Source organism: Entelurus aequoreus, linkage group LG15 (assembly GCF_033978785.1).
Source record: "Entelurus aequoreus isolate RoL-2023_Sb linkage group LG15, RoL_Eaeq_v1.1, whole genome shotgun sequence".
NCBI lineage: Eukaryota > Metazoa > Chordata > Actinopteri > Syngnathiformes > Syngnathidae > Entelurus > Entelurus aequoreus.
This window is the reverse complement of record NC_084745.1, coordinates 6,630,906-6,651,994: the sequence shown is the minus strand read 5'-3', so window position 1 is coordinate 6,651,994 and position 21,089 is coordinate 6,630,906. Positions and strand designations below refer to the sequence as shown.

The 21,089-nt window shown below is 35.5% G+C and overlaps 1 protein-coding gene across 1 annotated transcript in view; it reads left to right on the top strand.

Moving 5' to 3' along the window:
* The first annotated feature begins 12,858 nt into the window (after positions 1 to 12,858).
* Positions 12,859 to 21,089, top strand: part of csrnp1b (cysteine-serine-rich nuclear protein 1b) — a 40,792-nt gene continuing 32,561 nt past the window's right edge. Inside the window, exon 1 of the mRNA XM_062020644.1 lies at positions 12,859 to 13,268. Within this exon, the coding sequence (XP_061876628.1) occupies positions 12,996 to 13,268 (273 nt within the window). The 5' untranslated portion in view covers positions 12,859 to 12,995. The remainder of the gene's footprint in view (positions 13,269 to 21,089) is intronic.

The window sequence follows — 21,089 nt, the reverse complement described above, 5'->3', positions numbered from 1 at the left end:
TGCTAGTAAGTGTGTGGCAAAGTCTGACTAGTATAATAGTGCTAGTAAGTGTGTGTCAAAGTCTGAGTAGTATAATAGTGCTAGTAAGTGTGTGGCAAAGTCTGACTAGTATAATAGTGCTAGTAAGTGTGTGGCAAAGTCTGACTAGTATAATAGTGCTAGTAAGTGTGTGTCAAAGTCTGAGTAGTATAATAGTGCTAGTAAGTGTGTGTCAAAGTCTGAGTAGTATAATAGTGCTAGTAAGTGTGTGGCAAAGTCTGACTAGTATAATAGTGCTAGTAAGCGGTAAGTGTGTGGCAAAGTCTGACTAGTATAATAGTGCTAGTAAGTGTGTGTCAAAGTCTGAGTAGTATAATAGTGCTGGCGTGTGGACGCATGTGAGTCACAGCAAACATGATTAGTGCTGCTGAGAACAAACATTGAATCACTTTGAGGAATGTCATGTTCTTTCCAGCTCAAACACTTCGTAGGAAGCGCTTGCGTTCGGAGCATGAGTGGATTATGAAGGCGTTGTTCTGCGTTCCAAGTCGTTCATGGGAATGTGTGTGTAAACACACACACGCACACACGCACACACACACACACACACACACACACACACACACACACACACACACACACACACACACACACACACACACTTCATTCTTCTGTGAGCGTCCTCATGTTTACAAATGACTGACATTCTCAGTGGGACTTGAACGCAGCAATGCAAACACAGGTGCTCCTTCAACTTGCCACATGATGCTCATTCATAACAAATATGATCATTAATAACAAATGATGATTATGAATAACAAATATGATTATAAATAACAAATGGTGATCATTAATAACAAATTATGACTATAAATAACAAATTATGATTATTAATAACAAATATGATTATTACTATTAATAACAAAGTATGATTATTAATAACAAATGATGATTAATAATAAAAATATAATCATTGATAAAAAATATAATTATTTATAACAAATGATGATTATTAATAACACATATGATTATTATTAACAAATTATGTTCATTAATAACAAATGTGATCATTAATAACAAATGATTATCAATAACAAATATTATTATTAATAACAAATATGACTATTTATAACAAATTATGATTATTAATAACAAATGTGACTATTATTAACAAAGTATTATTATTAATAACAAATGATGATTAATAATAACAAATATGATCATTAATAACAAATATGATTATAAATAACAAATGATGATCATTAATAACAAATATGATTATTAATAACAAATATGATCATTAATAACAAATATGATCATTAATTACAAATGATGATTATTAATAACAAATATGATCATTAATAACAACTATGATGATCAATTTAAAAAATATGATTATCAATAACAAATATGATTAGCAATAACAAATATGATTATTAATAACAAATAAATACTATTAACAACAAATATGATTATTAATAACAAATATGATTATAAATGACAAATGATGATGATTAATAACAAATATGCTCATTCATAACAAATATGATCATTAATAAAAAATTATCTTCATTAATAAGAAATATGATCATTGATAATAAATGATTATCAATAACAAATATGATTATCAATAACAAATATGATTATTAAAAACAAATTATTATTAATAACAAATATTATTATTAATAACAAATATGACTATTAATAACAAATTATGATTATTAATAACAAATATGATTACTAATAACAAATATGATTATTAATAACAATGATGGTTACTCATAACAAATATGATTAGCAATAACAAATATGATTATTAATAACAAATAAATACTATTAACAACAAATATGATTATTAATAACAAATATGATTATAAATGACAAATGATGATGATTAATAACAAATATGATTATTAATAACAAAAATTATCATTAATAACAAATATGATTATTAATTACAAATGATGATTATTAATAACAAATATGATCATTAATAACAACTATGATTATTAATTTAAAAAATATGATTATTAGTAACAAATATGATTATCAATAACAAATATGATTATTAATAACAAATAAATATTATTAACAACAAATATGATTATTAATAACAAATATGATTACTATATCTGTGTTAGCCCTGCGATGAGGTTGCGACTTGTCCAGGGTGCACCCCGCCTTCCGCCCGATTGCAGCTGAGATAGGCTCCAGCACGCCGAAGGGGATAAGCGGTAGAAATGGATGGATGGATGGATGGATGGATTACTAATAACAAATATGACTATTAATATACATTATGATTATTTATAACAAATATGATCATTAATAACATATGATTATTAATAACAAATTATGATTATTAATAACAAATATGACTACTAATAACACATGATGATTAATAATAACAAAATATGATCATTAATAACAAATATGATTATTAATAACAAATTATGATGATTAATAACAAATATGATTATTAATACCAAGTTATGATCATTAATAAGAAATAAGTATAAATAACAAATATGATTATCAATAACAAATTATTATTAATAACAAATATGATTATCAACAACAAATATGACTATTAATAACATATTATGATTATTAAAAACAAATATGATTACTAATAACAAATGATGATTAATAATAACAAATATGAACATTAATAACAAATATGATTATTAATAACAAATGATTATTATTAATTACAAATATGACTATTATTAGAAAATCATGATTATTAATAACAAATATGATTATTGATAACAAATGATGATTATTAATAAGAAATATGATCATTTATAATAAATGATTATCAATAACAAATATGATTATTAATAGCAAATTATTATTAATAACAAATTATTATTAATAACAAATATGATGATTAATAACAAATATGACTATTAATAACAAATTATGATTATTAATAACACATGTGATTACTAATAACAAATATGATTATTAATAACAATGATGGTTATTCATAACAAATATGATCATCAATAACAAATATGATTATTAATTTAAAAAATGATTATTAATATAAAAAATATTATTAGTAATAACAAATGATGATTATTAATAACAAATACGATTATTAATAGCAATTTGTGATTATTAATAACAAATGATGATTATTAATAACAAATATGATTATTAATAGCAAATTACAATTATTAATAACAAATGATTATTATTAATAACAACAATGATTATTAATAACATGATGATTATTAATAACAAATATGATTACTAATAACACATGATTATTATTAATAACAAATGATGATTATTAATCACAAGTATGATTATTAATAACACATGATGATTATTAATAACAAATATGATTATTAATAACACATGATGATTATTAATAACAAATGATGATTATTAATAACAAGTATGATTATTAATAACACATGATGTTTACTAATAACAATATGATTATTAATAACATGATGATTATTAATAACATGATTATTATTAATAACAAATATGATTATTAATAACATAATGATTATTAATAACACATGCTGATTATTGATAGCAAATATGATTATTAATAACACATGATCATCACACGTGATCGCTCAGACGACTGCTGGCAGAAACAAGGTCTTTCTTTGGCGAGGGCGTCCCTCACCGACGCCTGCACAGATAAACAGGAAGTGTCCCGGCCTGCGGAACTCACGCCACTTTCATGTCGCTCGTCAGCTGAGGCTTTTCTTTTTCTTTTTTTGGATAAACAGGCGAGAAGTTCCAGGGAAGACGGCGCATGTTTCTAGTGTGCAGCGGAGGGGGATGGGACAAGCTTTGCATACATTAGCTCTCTTTAAAAAGTGTGCCAAAGAGTTCAACGCCGCACAATAATGGCCTTCACTGCTTTCCATCTGCCCACAATGGACGCACGCTGTCACGCCGCCGACATCTTGGCCCTTTACGACGCCTCGTTAAAGTCACGCCAAAAAAAATACCTCACATATAAAATAAATTCGTTTTTTTCGGCGGGGAAAACTTCATGTTTGTGTAACCCTTAAATCAATTAAAAGTTTAGAGGGCGGAAGGTTGTCCACATAGTTTTGAACAAGTGTATCTTTAAAGGCCTACTGAAATGAATTGTTTTTATTTAAACGGGGATAGCAGATCTATTCTATGTGTCATACTTGATCATTTCGCGATATTGCCATATTTTTGCTGAAAGGATTTAGTATAGAACAACGACGATAAAGATTGCAACTTTTGGTATCTGATAAAAAAAAGGCTTGCCCCTACCGGAAGTAGCGTGACGTAGTCAATTGAACATATACGCAAAGTTCCCTATTGTTTACAATGATGGCCGCATGAAGTGAGAGAGATTCGGACCGAGAAAGCGACAATTTCCCCATTAATTTGAGCGAGGATGAAAGATTTGTGGATGAGTAAAGTGCAAGTGAAGGACTAGTGGGGAGTTGAAGCTATTCAGATAGGGAAGATGCTGTGAGAGCCGGGGGTGACCTGATATTCAACTGGGAATGACTACAACAGTAAATAAACACAAGACATATATATACTCTATTAGCCACAACACAACCAGGCTTATATTTAATATGCCACAAATTAATCCTGCATAAAAACACCTGTGTGTTTGTTACGCTAGCTCCTAGCTCCTCTGCTAGCTCCTAGCTCCATAGAACACGCCAATACAATTCAAACACCTGATCAACACACACAATCACTCAGCCCAAAAGACCGTTCACCTAACCCAAGGTTCATAAAGCTTATATATTTTAAAAAAGTTACGTACATACGCAAAAAAAAGTTGCGCACATACGGTCAAGCGATCAAATGTTTAGAAGCCAAAGCTGCATACTCACAGAAGCACGTCTGCGTCTTTGTCATCCAAATCAAAGTAATCCTGGTAAGAGTCTGTGTTGTCCCAGTTCTCTACAGGCGTCTGTGTATCGAAGTCAAAAGTCCTCCTGGTTAGAGTCTCTGTTATCCGAGTTCTTCCATCTTGACTGCATCTTTCGGGAATGTAAACAAAGAAGCGCCGGCTGTGTACTGTTGTTGCTGACTACGTTCGAAAAATACGTCCATTTCGCACCGACAACTTTCTTCTTTGCTTGCTCAGCTTCCTTCTCCATAATGCAATGAACATGATTGCAACAGATTCACGAACACAGATGTCCAGAATACTGTGGAATTATGAAATGAAAACAGAGCTTTTTCGTATTGGCTTCAATGTGGAAGGCATACCCGTGTTCGCCGGTCTACGTCATGCGCATACGTCATCCTCAGAGGCGTTTCGAACCGGAAGTTTAGCGGCAAATTTAAAATGTCACTTTATAAGTTAACCCGGCCGTATTGGCATGTGTTATAATGTTAAGATTTCATCATTGATATATAAACTATCAGACTGCGTGGTCGGTAGTAGTGGGTTTCAGTAGGCCTTTAAAACGGCATCATGGCACTTTTTTGCAAAGTTATTCCAAATAGGAGATATTTGTTTTGTATACACTTGACCTCTTTTGCCCATTTTGGGCCCCCATTGACTGCCATTGTAACAAACATTTTTCGTGGGGCCAAAGAGCTGACATGTTGGGAATCATTTTAGCACAAATACTGAATGGATCCATGTGTGTCCCTTCCAAGTACGAGGTCAAATAGTTTTGGGTGTAATTACACTTCTTAACCACTAGTTAATGTGAAAGACAATATATATATATATACTGTATATTCATTTACAGTGTTTATCTGCTAAAAAACGACTTAAATGCGTTAACACTGCACCACCGTGCCGAAACTTAATCTTAAATATTTCACTTTAAAAACTAATTTTGCATATTTTATGTTTTTCCTATGATAAAAATGTTTTTTATTTTTATTTTTATTTTTATTTTACAAAAAGAGCATAAAGCATAAAAAAACAACACAAACATACAACTGTGTATAAAACTGTGTATGAATGGATAGGTCTGTTGGTAGAGTGGCCGTGCCAGCAACTCGAGGGTTCCAGGTTCAATCCCCGCTTCCGCCATCCTAGTCACTGCCGTTGTGTCCTTGGGCAAGACACTTTACTCACCTGCTCCCAGTGCCACCCACACTGGCTTAAATGTAACTTAGATATTGGGTTTCACTATGTAAAAGCACTTTGAGTCACTAGAGAAAAGCGCTATATAAATATAATTCACTTCACTTCACTGAAGCTGTTGAAAGTTTAAAAAACACTATTGTTCTTTTTTTTTTTTAAATCTTTTTATTTTATATATCCATCCATTTTCTACCACTTGTCCCGTTCGGGCTGTGATGATAATGTAAATGTGGGATTTCTAATCACTGCTATGTTGGAATTGTTGTTAATATTGATACTGTTGTTGATATTATACATTTTTTGTTTGACTACTTTTTGGATTGTTTTGTGTCATGTTGGTGTGTCTTCTCAATTGCTCTGTTGATTGCTATTCTGAATGTTGCTGGGCCAGGTTTGGAATTGTAATTGTATTATTATGGTATAATTCTGTTGGATTTATTAATTTAAAAAAAAAAAAAACATTAAAAAAAAAAAAAGTTTATATATATATATATATATATATATATATATATATATATATATATATATATATATATATATATATATATATGTGTGTATATATATATATATATATATATATATATATATATATATATATATATATATGTGTGTATATATATATATATATGAATATATATATGTGTGTATATATATATATATATATATATATATATATATATATATATATATATATATATATATATATATATATATATATATATATGATAACTTATAGGTCGAGCTCGTTTGGTATTTTTGGCGGATGGTACCATGCGCAAATAACGGTAGCTCTGACGGCCTTAAATTGGCTCAGCAGCGCCACCTGTTGTTGTAGAGTGTGAATTACAGGTGCTCTGAGTGCAAGTGTGCGGATCACGCAGAGTGGAATATTACCACGAAAAACTTTTAATTTGAAGAAAATAGTTTTTATATTTGCCAATCGTGTTTTTCATTGCAGGAAATTTTTTTTTTTTTTTTTTACTTGCAAATCGGTCTTTTACTTTACTTGCAAATCTTTTTTTTACGATTTTCCTGGGAATCTTTTTTTTTTTACTTTTTTACTTTTTTTTACTTTTTACTTACCTTTTTGTTTTGTTTTTTACTTGCGAATCATTCTTTTACCTGCAGAAATGTTTTGCTTTTTTTTTTTTAACTTGGTAATCAATTCTTTTACTTGTGGAAAATTGTTTTGTTTTTTTACCGGCAAATTCTTTTTTTTACTTTCAGAATTTTTTTTTTAACTTGTTGAAATGTTTTTTGTTTAGTTTTTACTTCAATCAATCAATCAATGTTTATTTATATAGCCCTAAATCATAAGTGTCTCAAAGGGCTGTACAAGCCACAACGACACTTGCAAATCATTCTTTTACTTGCAGAAATGTGTTTTTTTCTTTAACTTGGGCATCACTTTTTTAATTGCAGATTTAGTTTTTTAAATTAGGCATCTTTTTTATACTGGTTAAAATGTTGCATGTTTACTTGCAGAAAATAGTTTTTATATATGCAAATTGTTTTTTAATTGTGCAAAATATATCTTTTTTTATTTTAACTTGCCAATCTTTTTTTTTTACTTGCAGAAAATAGTTTTTTACTTGCAAATCATTTTTTAAATTGCGTAAAATTGTTTTAAGACTTGAAAATTGTTTCTTTACTTTCAGACATTTGTTTTTTTCACTTGCAGAATATTTTTATCTTTTTTCTACTTGTGGAAATTTGTGTTTATTGCGAATCCTTCTTTTACTTGTTTGTTTTTTTAAAACTTGGGAATCATGTTTTTTACTCGCAAAACATTTTTGTATACAAAACAATTTCCCACAAATAAAAAACGATTTGCGGAAAAAATGTGCTGCGATGAGGTGGCGACTTGTCCAGGGTGTACCCCGCCTTCCGCCCGATTGTAGCTGAGATAGGCTCCAGCGCCCCCCCGCGACCCCGAAGGGAATAAGCGGTAGAAAATGGATGGATGGATGGAAAAAATGTGTTTTTATACTTGCAAATTGTTTCGTACTTGCATTTTTTATTTTTTTACTTGCGAATCGTTTTGCAGAATTGTTTTAATTTTTTACTTGCTGAAATTTTTTTGTTTCGTTTTTTTTACATGCAAATCATTCTTTTACTTTCAGAATTTTTTTTTACTAAGGTATCTTTTTAGTAATGGTTAAAGGCCTACTGAAATGATTTTTTTTTATTCAAACGGGAATAGCAGATCCATTCTGTGTCATACTTGATCATTTCGCGATATTGCCATATTTTTGCTGAAAGGATTTAGTAGAGAAAATCGACGATAAAGTTCGCAACTTTTGCTCGCTGATAAAAAAAAAGCCTTGCCTGTACCGGAAGTAGCGTGACGTCACACGTTGAAAGGCTCCTCACATTTCCCCATTGTTTACACCAGCAGCGAGAGCGATTCGGACCGAGAAAGCGACGATTACCCCATTAATTTTTAGCCAGGATGAAAGATTCGTGGATGAGGAACGTTAAGAGTGAAGGACTAGAGTGCAGTGCAGGACGCGTCTTTTTTCGCTCTGACCGTAACTTAGGTACAAGCTGGCTCATTGGATTCCACACTCTCCTTTTTCTATTGTAGATCACAGATTTGTATTTAAAACCACCTCGGATACTATATCCTCTTGAAAATGAGAGTCGAGAACGCGAAATGGACATTCAGTGCCTTTTATCTCCACGACAATACATCGGCGAAATGCTTTAGCTACGAGCTAACGTGATAGCATCGTGCTTTAACTGCATATAGAAACAAAAGAAATAACCCCCTGACTGGAAGTATAGATAGAAAATCAACAATACTATTAAACCGTGGACATGTAAATACACGGTTAATGCTTTCCAGGCTGGCGAAGGTTAACAATGCTGTGCTAACGACGCCATTGAAGCTAACTTAGCAACGGGACCTCACAGAGCTATGCTAAAAACATTAGCTCTCCACCTACGCCGGCCAGCCCTCATTTGCTCATCAACACCCGTGCTCACCTGCGTTCCAGCGATCGGCAGAAGGACGAAGGACTTCACCCCATGCGTTTGGCGGCCCGGAGACGTAGGAAGTCAAGGTGAAGTCAGCGGCTAGCGCGGCTAGCGCGGCTAGCGCGGCTAGCGCGGCTAGCGCGGCTAGCGCTCCAACAAAGTCCTCCTGGTTGTGTTGCTGTAGTCCGCTGCTAATACACTGATCCCACCTACAACTGTCTTCTTTGCAGCCTTCATTGTTCATTAAAAAAATTGCAAAAGATGTCCAGAATACTGTGGAATTATGAAATGAAAACAGAGCTTTTTGTATAGGATTCTACGGGGTACCATTACTCCAGGGGTGGGCAATTAATTTTTACCGGGGGCCGCATGAGCAACCCGAGCACTGCTGGAGGGCCACATCGACAATATTTCAACTAAATTTTGCTCAATATTATTTTTGATATATACCGTAAGATAAATAATATTAATAATAATAATAATACTTAGTAATACTTCAACATAGTGTGTGTAACAGCATTCCATGACTAATATAAATAAATTAACATTAATAATAAATGACAGTAAAATAAGCACACGTATGACTGAGGAGTCATAGTGTAACTTTGTGTGGTGTTTGAGTTGTCCGACTTTTTGTGTGGCCATAAACGCACCAGTGGTTTAGTGGTATGCGTGTTGGTGACACATGACAAGTTGGTTTTGGCCTGGTTTGTACGGCAGAAAATGACTAGTTTTTCGAGATAGAATTGTTTTACTCATGTTTTTGGTGTGGTTATGTCTGAATATAAACAGTTTTGCTCAATAAAGTGATCGATATAATTCCTGGCCTCGAAGCATCTCGATAGACGTTACAATAATTGAACGGTGTTCAATTGAACGGTGTTGACGAACACCGTTAGGGCCGCTTGCTGTCACTGTCACTCAAAGTTGCATTGCAAAATTACATAGAATAAATATGTTTATTTTGTTTAGAATTCAGATGGGATTTGATTTGGTGCGCGGCATATATTTGCTGCGCGTAGCGGACCCTTGAGCAGTGCGCAATTGTGCAGGCACGCACCTTAGAGGGAACGTTGCTTGGCAGTCCATGTCTTGTTGGAAACACGCCATTCGTCATCAACTTTTCTCTTTTTAGCGTCTCGGGTGTAAACCGTGCATCACTTGTCGCTGCATGTGCACCTTCACTCGCAGGTTACACACGGACACACGCCCATAAATAACACTTTTCAAAATAAAAGCTGCACAGTTGTATTGCGCGCACGACATAGATGTTTTTTCAACTTTATTTTGTAATTTGTGATTGCAGCTGCTCACGTTCACTCACAATCACGCACACGCATACGTCCATACGGAAGTAATACAAATAACGATTTTCAAAACAAAAGCAGCACCGTTGTATTGCACACTCGACATGGATACTTTTTAAAATGTACTTTGTAATTTATAATTGGCCTCACGCGGGCCGGACAGGGACGCACAAAGGGCCGGATGCGGCCCGCGGGCCGCAGAATGCCCAGGTCTGCATTACTCGGACTTCGTCACGCGCATACGTCATCATACCGCGATGTTTCAGCCGGATATTTCCCGGGAATTTTAAAATGTCACTTTATAAGTTAACCCGGCCGTATTGGCATGTGTTGCAATGTTAAGATTTCATCATTGATATATAAACTATCAGACTGCGTGGTCGGTTGTAGTGGCTTTCAGTAGGCCTTTAAAATTTTGTGGTTTACTTGCAGAATTTTTTTTTTTTAATTGTAGAAAAAAACGTTTTTTTTTATAGATTTTTTGGATTTTAGATTTACTAGTGGAAAATGTTTGGTTTTTTTACTTGGGAATCGTTTTTTTAGGTACAGATTTTTTTTTTTTTTAAACTTGTGAATCGTTTTTTTCACGTTCAGAAATGTTTTAATTTTTTTTTGCTTGCGAATCGTCGGGCGTGAGATAAGTGTGTGTGTGTCATTTCACTCCACAGTTTTGTTAAAGGCCTACTGAAACCCACTACTACCGACCACGCAGTCTGATAGTTTATATATCAATGATGAAATCTTAACATTATAATACATGCCAATACGGCCGGGTTAACTTATAAAGTGACATTTTAAATTTGCCGCTAAACTTCCGGTTCGAAACGCCTCTGAGGATGACGTATGCGTGTGACGTAGCCCGACGAACACGGGTATGCCTTCCACATTGAAGCCGATACGAAAAAGCTCTGTTTTCATTTCATAATTCCACAGTATTCTGGACATCTGTGTTCGTGAATCTGTTTCAATCATGTTCATTGCATTATGGAGAAGGAAGCCGAGCAAGCAAAGAAGAAAGTTGTCGGTGCGAAATGGACGTATTTTTCGAACGTAGTCAGCCACAACAGTACACAGCCGGCGCTTCTTTGTTTACATTCCCGAAAGATGCAGTCAAGATGGAAGAACTCAGATAACAGAGACTCTAACCAGGAGGACTTTTGATTTGGATACACAGACGCCTGTAGAGAACTGGGACAACACAGACTCTTACCAGGATTACTTTGATTTGGATGACAAAGACGCAGACGTGCTACTGTGAGTATGCAGCTTTGGCTTTTTTTTGCGTATGTACGTAACTTTTTTTAAATATATAAGCTTTATGAACCTTGGGTTAGGTGAACGGTCTTTTGGGCTGAGTGATTGTGTGTGTTGATCATGTGTTTGAATTGTATTGGCGTGTTCTATGGAGCTAGGAGCTAGCAGAGGAGCTAGGAGCTAGCATAACACGTACCGTACCGTACGTGCGCGTCACGTACGTAACTTTTTAAAAATATATAAGCTTTATGAACCTTGGGTTAGGTGAACGGTCTTTTGGGCTGAGTGATTGTGTGTGTTGATCGGGTGTTTGAATTGTATTGGCGTGTTCTATGGAGCTAGGAGCTAGCAGAGGAGCTAGGAGCTAGCATAACAAACACGCAGGTGTTATTATGCAGGATTAATTTGTGGCATATTAAATATAAGCCTGGTTGTGTTGTGGCTAATAGAGTATATATATGTCTTGTGTTTATTTACTGTTGTAGTCATTCCCAGCTGAATATCAGGTACCGTGAGTATGCAGCCTTGGCTGCTAAACATTCGATAACTTGACCGTATGTGCGCGTCACGTACGTAACTTTTAAAAAATATATAAGCTTTATGAACCTTGGGTTAGGTAAACGGTCTTTTGGGCTGAGTGATTGTGTGTGTTGATCAGGTGTTTGAATTGTATTGGCGTGTTCTATGGAGCTAGGAGCTAGCAGAGGAGCTAGGAGCTAGCATAACAAACACGCAGGTGTTTTTATGCAGGATTAATTTGTGGCATATTAAATATAAGCCTGGTTGTGTTGTGGCTAATAGAGTATATATATGTCTTGTGTTTATTTACTGTTGTAGTCATTCCCAGCTGAATATCAGGTCACCCCCGGCTCTCACAGCATCTTCCCTATCTGAATAGCTTCAACTCCCCACTAGTCCTTCACTTGCACTTTACTCATCCACAAATCTTTCATCCTCGCTCAAATTAATGGGGAAATTGTCGCTTTCTCGGTCCGAATCTCTCTCACTTCATGCGGCCATCATTGTAAACAATAGGGAACTTTGCGTATATGTTCAACTGACTACGTCACGCTACTTCCGGTAGGTGCAAGCCTTTTTTTTATCAGATACCAAAAGTTGCAATCTTTATCGTCGTTGTTCTATACTAAATCCTTTCAGCAAAAATATGGCAATATCGCGAAATGATCAAGTATGACACATAGAATAGATCTGCTATCCCCGTTTAAATAAAAAAAAATTCATTTCAGTAGGCCTTTAAACGTTTGTAGCTCACCTTGTTTTTGGCCGAAATAGTTGCGTGACAAAATGACGCGGTCGACGTGGTCACATGGGAGGAGCACGATGACGACACAGGAGTGGGAGGAGGTGGAGGAGGAGGAGGAGGAGGAGGAAGCACAATGGCCGCCGCCTCCTGCGTGTGTCACGGCCTGCGTCACGACACACGCCGGGAGGAGTTTTCCACTGACGCCAGAAAAGCTCGAGTGTTTCTCCGCCGAGCTCAGACGAGCAGACTCTCCGTCGCCGCCAGCAGGCGCACGAAATCGGCCACGACCCGCGCGGGGATCCTTTCATCTTTCCTCCCCTGGTCTCGTCCCGTGGATAAACGCCGTCACGTTCTCGTCCCGTGGATGAACGCCATCACGTCTCATGCTGCCCGGACTGCGCCGCTGGTGAGGAAGATGTTCTTTTTTTTTACATTTTTATCACCTTTTACTTTCTTTTGTGTTTCAAGTCGCTCTTTAGTTGACGCGTCGATCGGCGTATCGATCCATCGGCGTCGACGTGGGGGCCGATACCGCCTTTCTGTCAAGTTTGCCTGCTTGTTTGTTATCGGCCGCGACTTGCTTTGGAGTGTGTGAGCGCCGCCAGCTGACATGTCAGACACCTTTGCCATCTTATTGACGATAACTTGGACCAATGGGGCATTGTTGGGCTGTTGCTGGCAATATCGATGATCGTATCGGCAATATTGCCAATAATGGCGACTTGAAAGCGTCTCCAGGGCGACCTCCGCCGGTTGTTTGGAGTAAAGATGTGTTGGAGGAGTGCAATGAGGAGAAGGATCCTTTGTGTAGCTTCCATTTGTCTTCTTAGCATGTTTATATTCCTCTCCTGCCACAAATGGACTATTTCTCCTCACATGTTGCTGTTTATATCTGACAAACACTCAATGCCCACTTCCTGTTGTCCTAAAATGGGGGGGTCGGCAACCCGCGGCTCCAGAGCTGCATGTGGCTCTTTAGCGCCGCCCTTGTGGCTCCTTGGAGCTTTTTCAAATATGTATGAAAATGGAAAAGGAGAGTCTTTATTCCAGCAGACATTGTACAGTAAGTGGTTGTTTTATGATGGTTGTACATCTTGTTTAGCATTTAGCAACACTGCTACGTGATGCTTAGTGTTTGACGAAAGCTGCATCTGTTTAGCACACAGCTTCTAAAACTTGTACATCATCCTTCTTATACTCGGGCTCAAAAATAGAAGTTTCTGCGTCATCATTCGTCCCAAAGTAGTCTTTGTTGTCTTTAAAGTCTGCAATGATTAGTAGTCTTGTTGTTGTTGAAGGAAATAGTGAACATTAACTAACAAAAATGCTTAAAATGATAAAAAAACACGGAAAAAATAAACTTTTTAAGAAATATTTTGTGAGGGTTACCATGCATAGTTCACGAAAAGGGGAAGATATAAACATCCCACCAGTCTTTATCCCAGTGAGAGAAGACATTGTACATTAAGTGGTTGTTTTATGATGTTTGTACATCTTGTTTAGCAACACTGCTACATGGTGCTTAGTGTTTGACGAAAGCTGCATCTGTTTAGCACACAGCTTTTAAAACTTGTACATCATCCTCCTTATACTCGGGCTCAAAAATAGAAGATTCTGCATCATCAGTCGTCCCAAAGTAGTCTTTGTTGTCTTTCAAGTCTGCCATGATTAGTAGTCTTGTTGTTGTTGAAGGAAATAGTGAACGTTAATTAACAAAAATGCTTAAAATATAAAAAAACATGGAAAAAAAAAACTTTTTAAGAAGTATTTTGTGAGGGTTATGATGAATAGTTCACAAAAAGGGGAAGCTATAAACATCCCACCAGTCCTTATCCCAGTGAGAGAAGACATTGTACAGTAAGTGGTTGTTTTATGATGTTTGTACATCTTGTTTTAGCACTTAGCAATACTGCTACATGATGCTTAGTGTTTGACTAAAGCTGCATCTGTTTAGCGGACAGCTTCTAAAACTTGTACATCATCCTCCTTAAACTCAGGCTCAAAATTAGAAGTTTCTGGATCATCATTTGTCCCAAAGTAGTCTTTGTTGTCTTTCAAGTCTGCCATGATAAGTAGTATTGTTGTTGTTGAGGGGAAATAGTGAACGTTAATTCAATCAATCAATCAATCAATGTTTATTTATATAGCCCTAAATCACAAGTGTCTCAAAGGGCTGTACAAGCCACAACGACATCCTCGGTACAGAGCCCACATACGCTCCAGTGGGACGTCAATGTGAATGACTATGAGAAACCTTGGAGAGGACCGCATATGTGGGTAACCCCCCCCCCCCCCCTAGGGGATTAACACAAATGCTTAAAATGATCAAAAAACACAAAATAAAACACTTTAAAAATATATATTTTGTGAGGATTATGATGAATAGTTTATGGAAAGGGGAAGATATAAACATCCCACCAGTGAGAGCAGACCTTGTACAGTAAGTGGTTGTTTTATGATGTTTGTACATCTTGTTTAGCATTTAGCAACACTGCTACATGATGCTTAGTGTTTGACGAAAGCTGCATCTGTTTAGCACACAGCTTCTTAAATTTGTAGGTCATCCTCTTTATACTCAGGCTCAAAAATATAAGTTTCTGGATCATCATTTGTCCCAAAGTCATCTTTGTTGTCTTTCAAGTCTTCAATGATAAAGGAAATAGTGAACGTTAATTAATTACAGTAAGTGGTTGTTTTATGATGTTTGTACATCTTGTTTTAGCACTTAGCAATACTGCTACATGATGCTTAGTGTTTGACTAAAGCTGCATCTGTTTAGCGGACAGCTTCTAAAACTTGTACATCATCGTCCTTATACTCAAGCTCAAAAATATAAGTTTCTGGATCATCATTTGTCCCAACGTAGTCTTTGTTGTCCACCATGATTAGTAGTCTTGTTGTTGTTGAAGGAAATAGTGAATGTTAATTAACACATATGCTTAAAATGATTTTAAAAAAAAAACTTTTTAAGAAATATTTTGTGAAGATTATGATGAATAGTTCATGGAAAGGGGAAAATATAAACATCCCATCAGTCTTTATCCCAGTGAGAGCAGACAGTGTACAGTAAGTGGTTGTTTTATGACATTTATACATCTTGTTTTAGCACTTAGCAATACTGCTACATGATGCTTAGTGTGGGGTTACCCACATATGCGGTCCTCTCCAAGGTTTCTCATAGTCATTCACATTGACGTCCCACTGGGGTGAGTTTTCCTTGCCCGTATGTGGGCTCTGTACCGAGGATGTCGTTGTGGCTTGTACAGCCCTTTGAGACACTTGTGATTTAGGGCTATATAAATAAACATTGATTGATTGATTAGTGTTGGACTAAAGCTGCATCTGTTTAGCACACAGCTTCTAAAACTTGTAGGTCATCCTCCTTATACTCGGGCTCAAAAATAGAAGTTTCTGCATCATAATTTGTCCTAAAGTAGTCTTTGTTGTCTTTCAAGTCTGCAATGATTAGTAGTCTTGTTGTTGTTGAAGGAAATAGTGAACGTTAATTAACAAAAATGATGAAAAAAAACACTTTAAGAAATATTTTGTGAGGGTTATGATGAATAGTTCACGGAAAGGGGAAGATATAAACATCCCATCAGTCTTTATCCCAGTGAGAGAAGACATTGTACAGTAAGTGGTTGTTTTATGATGTTTGTACATCTTGTTTTAGCAACACTGCTACATGGTGCTTAGTGTTTGACTAAAGCTGCATCTGTTTAGCACACAGCTTCTGAAACCTGTAGGTCATCCTCCTTATATTCAGGCTCAAAAAAAGAAGTTTCTGCATCATCATTTGTCTCAAAGTAGTCTTTGTTGTCTGTCATCTAGTCTGACATGACGTGTTGGATCCTTTGTTTAGCTTCCATTTGTCTTCTTAGCATGTTTATATTTTTCTCCTGCCACAAATGGACTATTTCTCCTCACATCCTGCTGTTTATATCTGACAAACACTCAATGCCCACTTCCTGTTGTCCTAAAGCGGACGGTCGCCAACCCGCGGCTCTAGAGCCGCATGCGTCTCTTTAGCGCCGCTCTTGTGGCTCCTTGGAGCTTTTTCAAAAATGTATGAAAATGGAAAAGAAAAAGATGGGAGAAAAACAATTTTTTGTTGTTTTCATATGGTTTGTGTAGGAGGACAAACATGACACAAACCTCCCTAACTGTTAGAAATCCCACTGTTTATATTTGGCGAGCACTGTTTTGTCCTACTAGTTTCGGCGGTCCTTGAACGCAACGCGGTTTGTTTACACGTGCAACTTTCTTTGATGCTGCCACAGAAAGTCGTGTTTCATGCCACTTTTTCCTTGTCTCATTTTGTCCACCAAACTTTTTATGCCGTGCCTGAATGCACAAAGGTGTGCTTTGTTGATGTTATTGACTTGTTGGAGCTCTAATCAAGCTATTCATGCTAGCTGTGTGTACATATTGCATCGTTGGGCCTCGTTTGTGGGTATATTTGAGCTAATTTAATTTCCTTAACTTCTTTGTATTTTTAGTTTATATTTGCATGTCTCATGACACATTATCAGTCTGTAATATTGGCTGCATTTCTGATAGTTGTTTGTGCGCCATGTTGTTCCAGACCACAGCAAATTTTACCCAGCTTGCAAAGATTGTAATACATCCATTAGAGGAAGATTTTTCCTTAACTTGGACACACACATCTATATCTGTTGGCCATTCTAAGATGGTCATTTCCAGGAGTTATATCACCCTCTGAGAAGTTTGACTAATGTTTTCCAATGTTGTAAAAATGTGTAGAATAAATATTACATTTCAACATTTCTGTCATTGAAGATTTGCGTCAGCCTGCGACACATAGTCATTTTGATAGTAGGCTAATATAGTCACTTACATTATGTGTTGTCTTCATTATAACACTTATATGAGACTTGTAAAGTCATTTTGATAGTAGGCTAATATAGACACTTACGTCGTGCTGTCTTCATTATAACACTTATATGAGACTTTTAAAGTCATTTTGATAGTAGGCTAATATAGCTTATATAAGAGTATATAATATAGCTTATGTAGGACTTTTAAGGTAATTTTGATAGTAGGCTAATATAGACACTTACATCATGTGTTGTCTTCATTATAACACTTATATAAAACTTTTTAAGTCATTTTGATAGTAAGCTAATATAGCTAATATAAATACTTACATCATTTGTTGCCTTCATTATAACGTATGTAAGACTTTTCAGGTCATTTTGATAGTAGGCTAATATAGACACTTACATCATGTGTTGTTGTCATTATAACATATATATAAAACTTTTAAAGTAATTTTGATAGTAGGCTAATAAAGACACATTATGTGCTGTCTTCATTATAACACTTTTAAAGTCATTTTGATAGTAGGCTAATATAGCTAATATAGACACATCATGTGTTGTCTTCATTATAACACTTACATAAGACTTTTAAAGTCATTTTGATAGTAGGCTAATATAGCTTAGATAAGACTATATAATATAGCTTATATAGGACTTTTAAGGTAATGTTGATAGTAGGCTAATAAAGCTAATATAAACACTTACATCATGTGTTGTCTTCATTATAACACTTATATAAGACTTTTAAAGTCATTTTGATAGTAGGCCAATAAAGACACATTATGTGCTGTCTTCATTATAACACTTTTAAAGTCATTTTGATAGTAGGCTAATATAGCTAATATAGACACATGTGTTGTCTTCATTTTAACACTTACATAAGACTTTTAAAGTCATTTTGATAGTAGGCTAATATAGCTAATATAGACACTTACATCATGTGTTGCCTTCATTATAACACTTATATAAGACTTTTAAAGTCATTTTGATAGTAGGCTAATATAGACGCTTACATCATGTGTTGTCTTCATTATAACACTTATATAAGACAAAGTAATTTTGATAGTATGCTAATATAGCTAATATAGACACTTACATCATGTGTTGTCTTCATTATAACACTTATATAAGACAAAGTAATTTTGATAGTAGGCTAATATAGACACTTACATCATGTGTTGTCTTCATTATAACACTTATATAAGACAAAGTAATTTTGATAGTATGCTAATATAGCTAATATAGACACTTATATCATGTGTTGTCTTCATTATAACACTTATATAAGACTTTTAAAGTCATTTTGATAGTAGGCTAATATAGCTAATATAGACGCTTACATCATGTGTTGTCTTCATTATAACACTTATGTAAGACTTTTAAAGTCATTTTGATAGTAGGCTAATATAGACACTTACATCATGTGTTGTCTTCATTATAACACTTATATAAGACTTTTAAAGTCATTTTGATAGTAGGCTAATATAGCTAATATAGACACTTACATCATGTGTTGTCTTCATTATAACACTTATATAAGACAAAGTCATTTTGATAGTAGGCTAATATAGACACTTACATCATGTGTTGCCTTCATTATAAGGCTTTTAAGTTTTTGCCGCTCCAGACAGATTTTTTTGTGGTATTTTTGGTCCAATATGGCTCTTTCAACATTTTTGGTTTGCCGACCCCTGTCCTAAAGGCAGCAGCTTCCATTCGACCTTCGACCCCCCCCCCCAAACTTCCAAGGGCGCCCCAGATTAATGGCGAGGTGCACGTGCACACAGTCAGGTGTGCGGCTTTGGCGCGCCAGTGTCAAGACTTTCCGAGCGGGAAACATCTGGCTTAGATTGAGCGTCTTTCCCGGCCGCCAGGGTGGAATTCCTGCGGCGTGGAGACATGACATTATTTATTTGTTTTGTACAATCCTCCCTCGCCTTTCTGGAAAGCCGGGAACACGACCAGGGAACGGAATGTTTCTCCGCTTCCGCTCGGGAGCGTTCTCCTCCCTACCAGCAGGAGGCGCTCTTTTCAAGTCAATTTGTTGTCTTGTCGGCGTCCGTACACACACACACACATCATCAACGTGTTCTCCGAAGGCCTCATTTTGAAGAATGAAATGTTTATTCTTCACATTTTTATTCATTAAAGTGGACTTTTTTGTTTTGTTTATCTTGTTATGCATTCTAACTCGTAAAATACAGCTAGTACAAGGTGGCTAACAATGGCAGCTAAAAGGGGAACACAATTGTGCCCATAAGGCCCTTTAAAAAAACATCCAAAAACGTCAACAATTCTCTATTTACATGTCGTGAATTTATATTAAGCATTAGCAATGTTGCTATTATAAGTGCTAACGCATTTTTAGCCGCGCCACGACAGAAAGCTCATTGTTAGGACTGTGACTCTTTTTGGGCACTTAACGATTCTTTCCAATTCAGATTCCTGGGCTGACGATTCGATCCAAAATGTATTTTCGATTCAACACGACCTCGATTCAAACTACTGTACTTTGGTATTAAGATTATAATGAAACTTTTTCAAAACCGCTCACGGGTTAGAAAGGTTCCCCCCGGTTCCATGGAGATGGCCTAAAAATATCTTTTGAAAAACAAGATTTTAATTTAAAAAAAAAAGTTTTTGAAATGTATGAATCAATTTAAAATCAGCATGAATAAAAATCCCAATTCGGATGTAAATAAATAAATAAATGTGAATTTTTATGTTGACATATTGAGCTGCTGCGTCGCCTCTGAGTCGGTGAAAGTTAATTCCAGATTATAAATCGTGCCTCTCACCTGGATAGTAGAAGTTTGTGGACATAAACGCACAAGTTTTTTAACTTTGACATCCCACTTAGACCCGGAGATGGTGAGAAAACACGAAAAAAACTAGTTTTTTAACCCTTTGTGAGGATTATGATGAATAGTTCATGTCAAGGGGAAGATATAAACATCCCATCAGTCTTTATTCCAGCAGACATTGTACAGTAAGTGATTGTTTTATCATGTTTGTATATCTTGTTTAGCACTTAGCAATACTGCTCCATGATGCTTAGTGTTTGACGAAAGCTTCTAAAACTTGTAGGTCATCCTCTTTATATTCAGGTTCAAAAAATATAAGTTTTTGGATCATTATTTGTACCAAAGTAGTCTTTGTTGTCTCTCATCAAGTCTGCCATGATTAGTAGTCTTGTTGTTGTTGTTGAAGGAAATAGTGAACGTTAATTAACACTGTGGAAGTTGCTTCCCAGACACAGCACCAGAGCCAAGCGTGCAGTTTTTAACCAGGTTTTAATGTACATAGATTTTACCACAAGTTTTCTCCCCAGCAGGACGCGACTTTTCAGCCACGTCCGTATCCTCTCTCCCCTCTTGCTCCCGGCC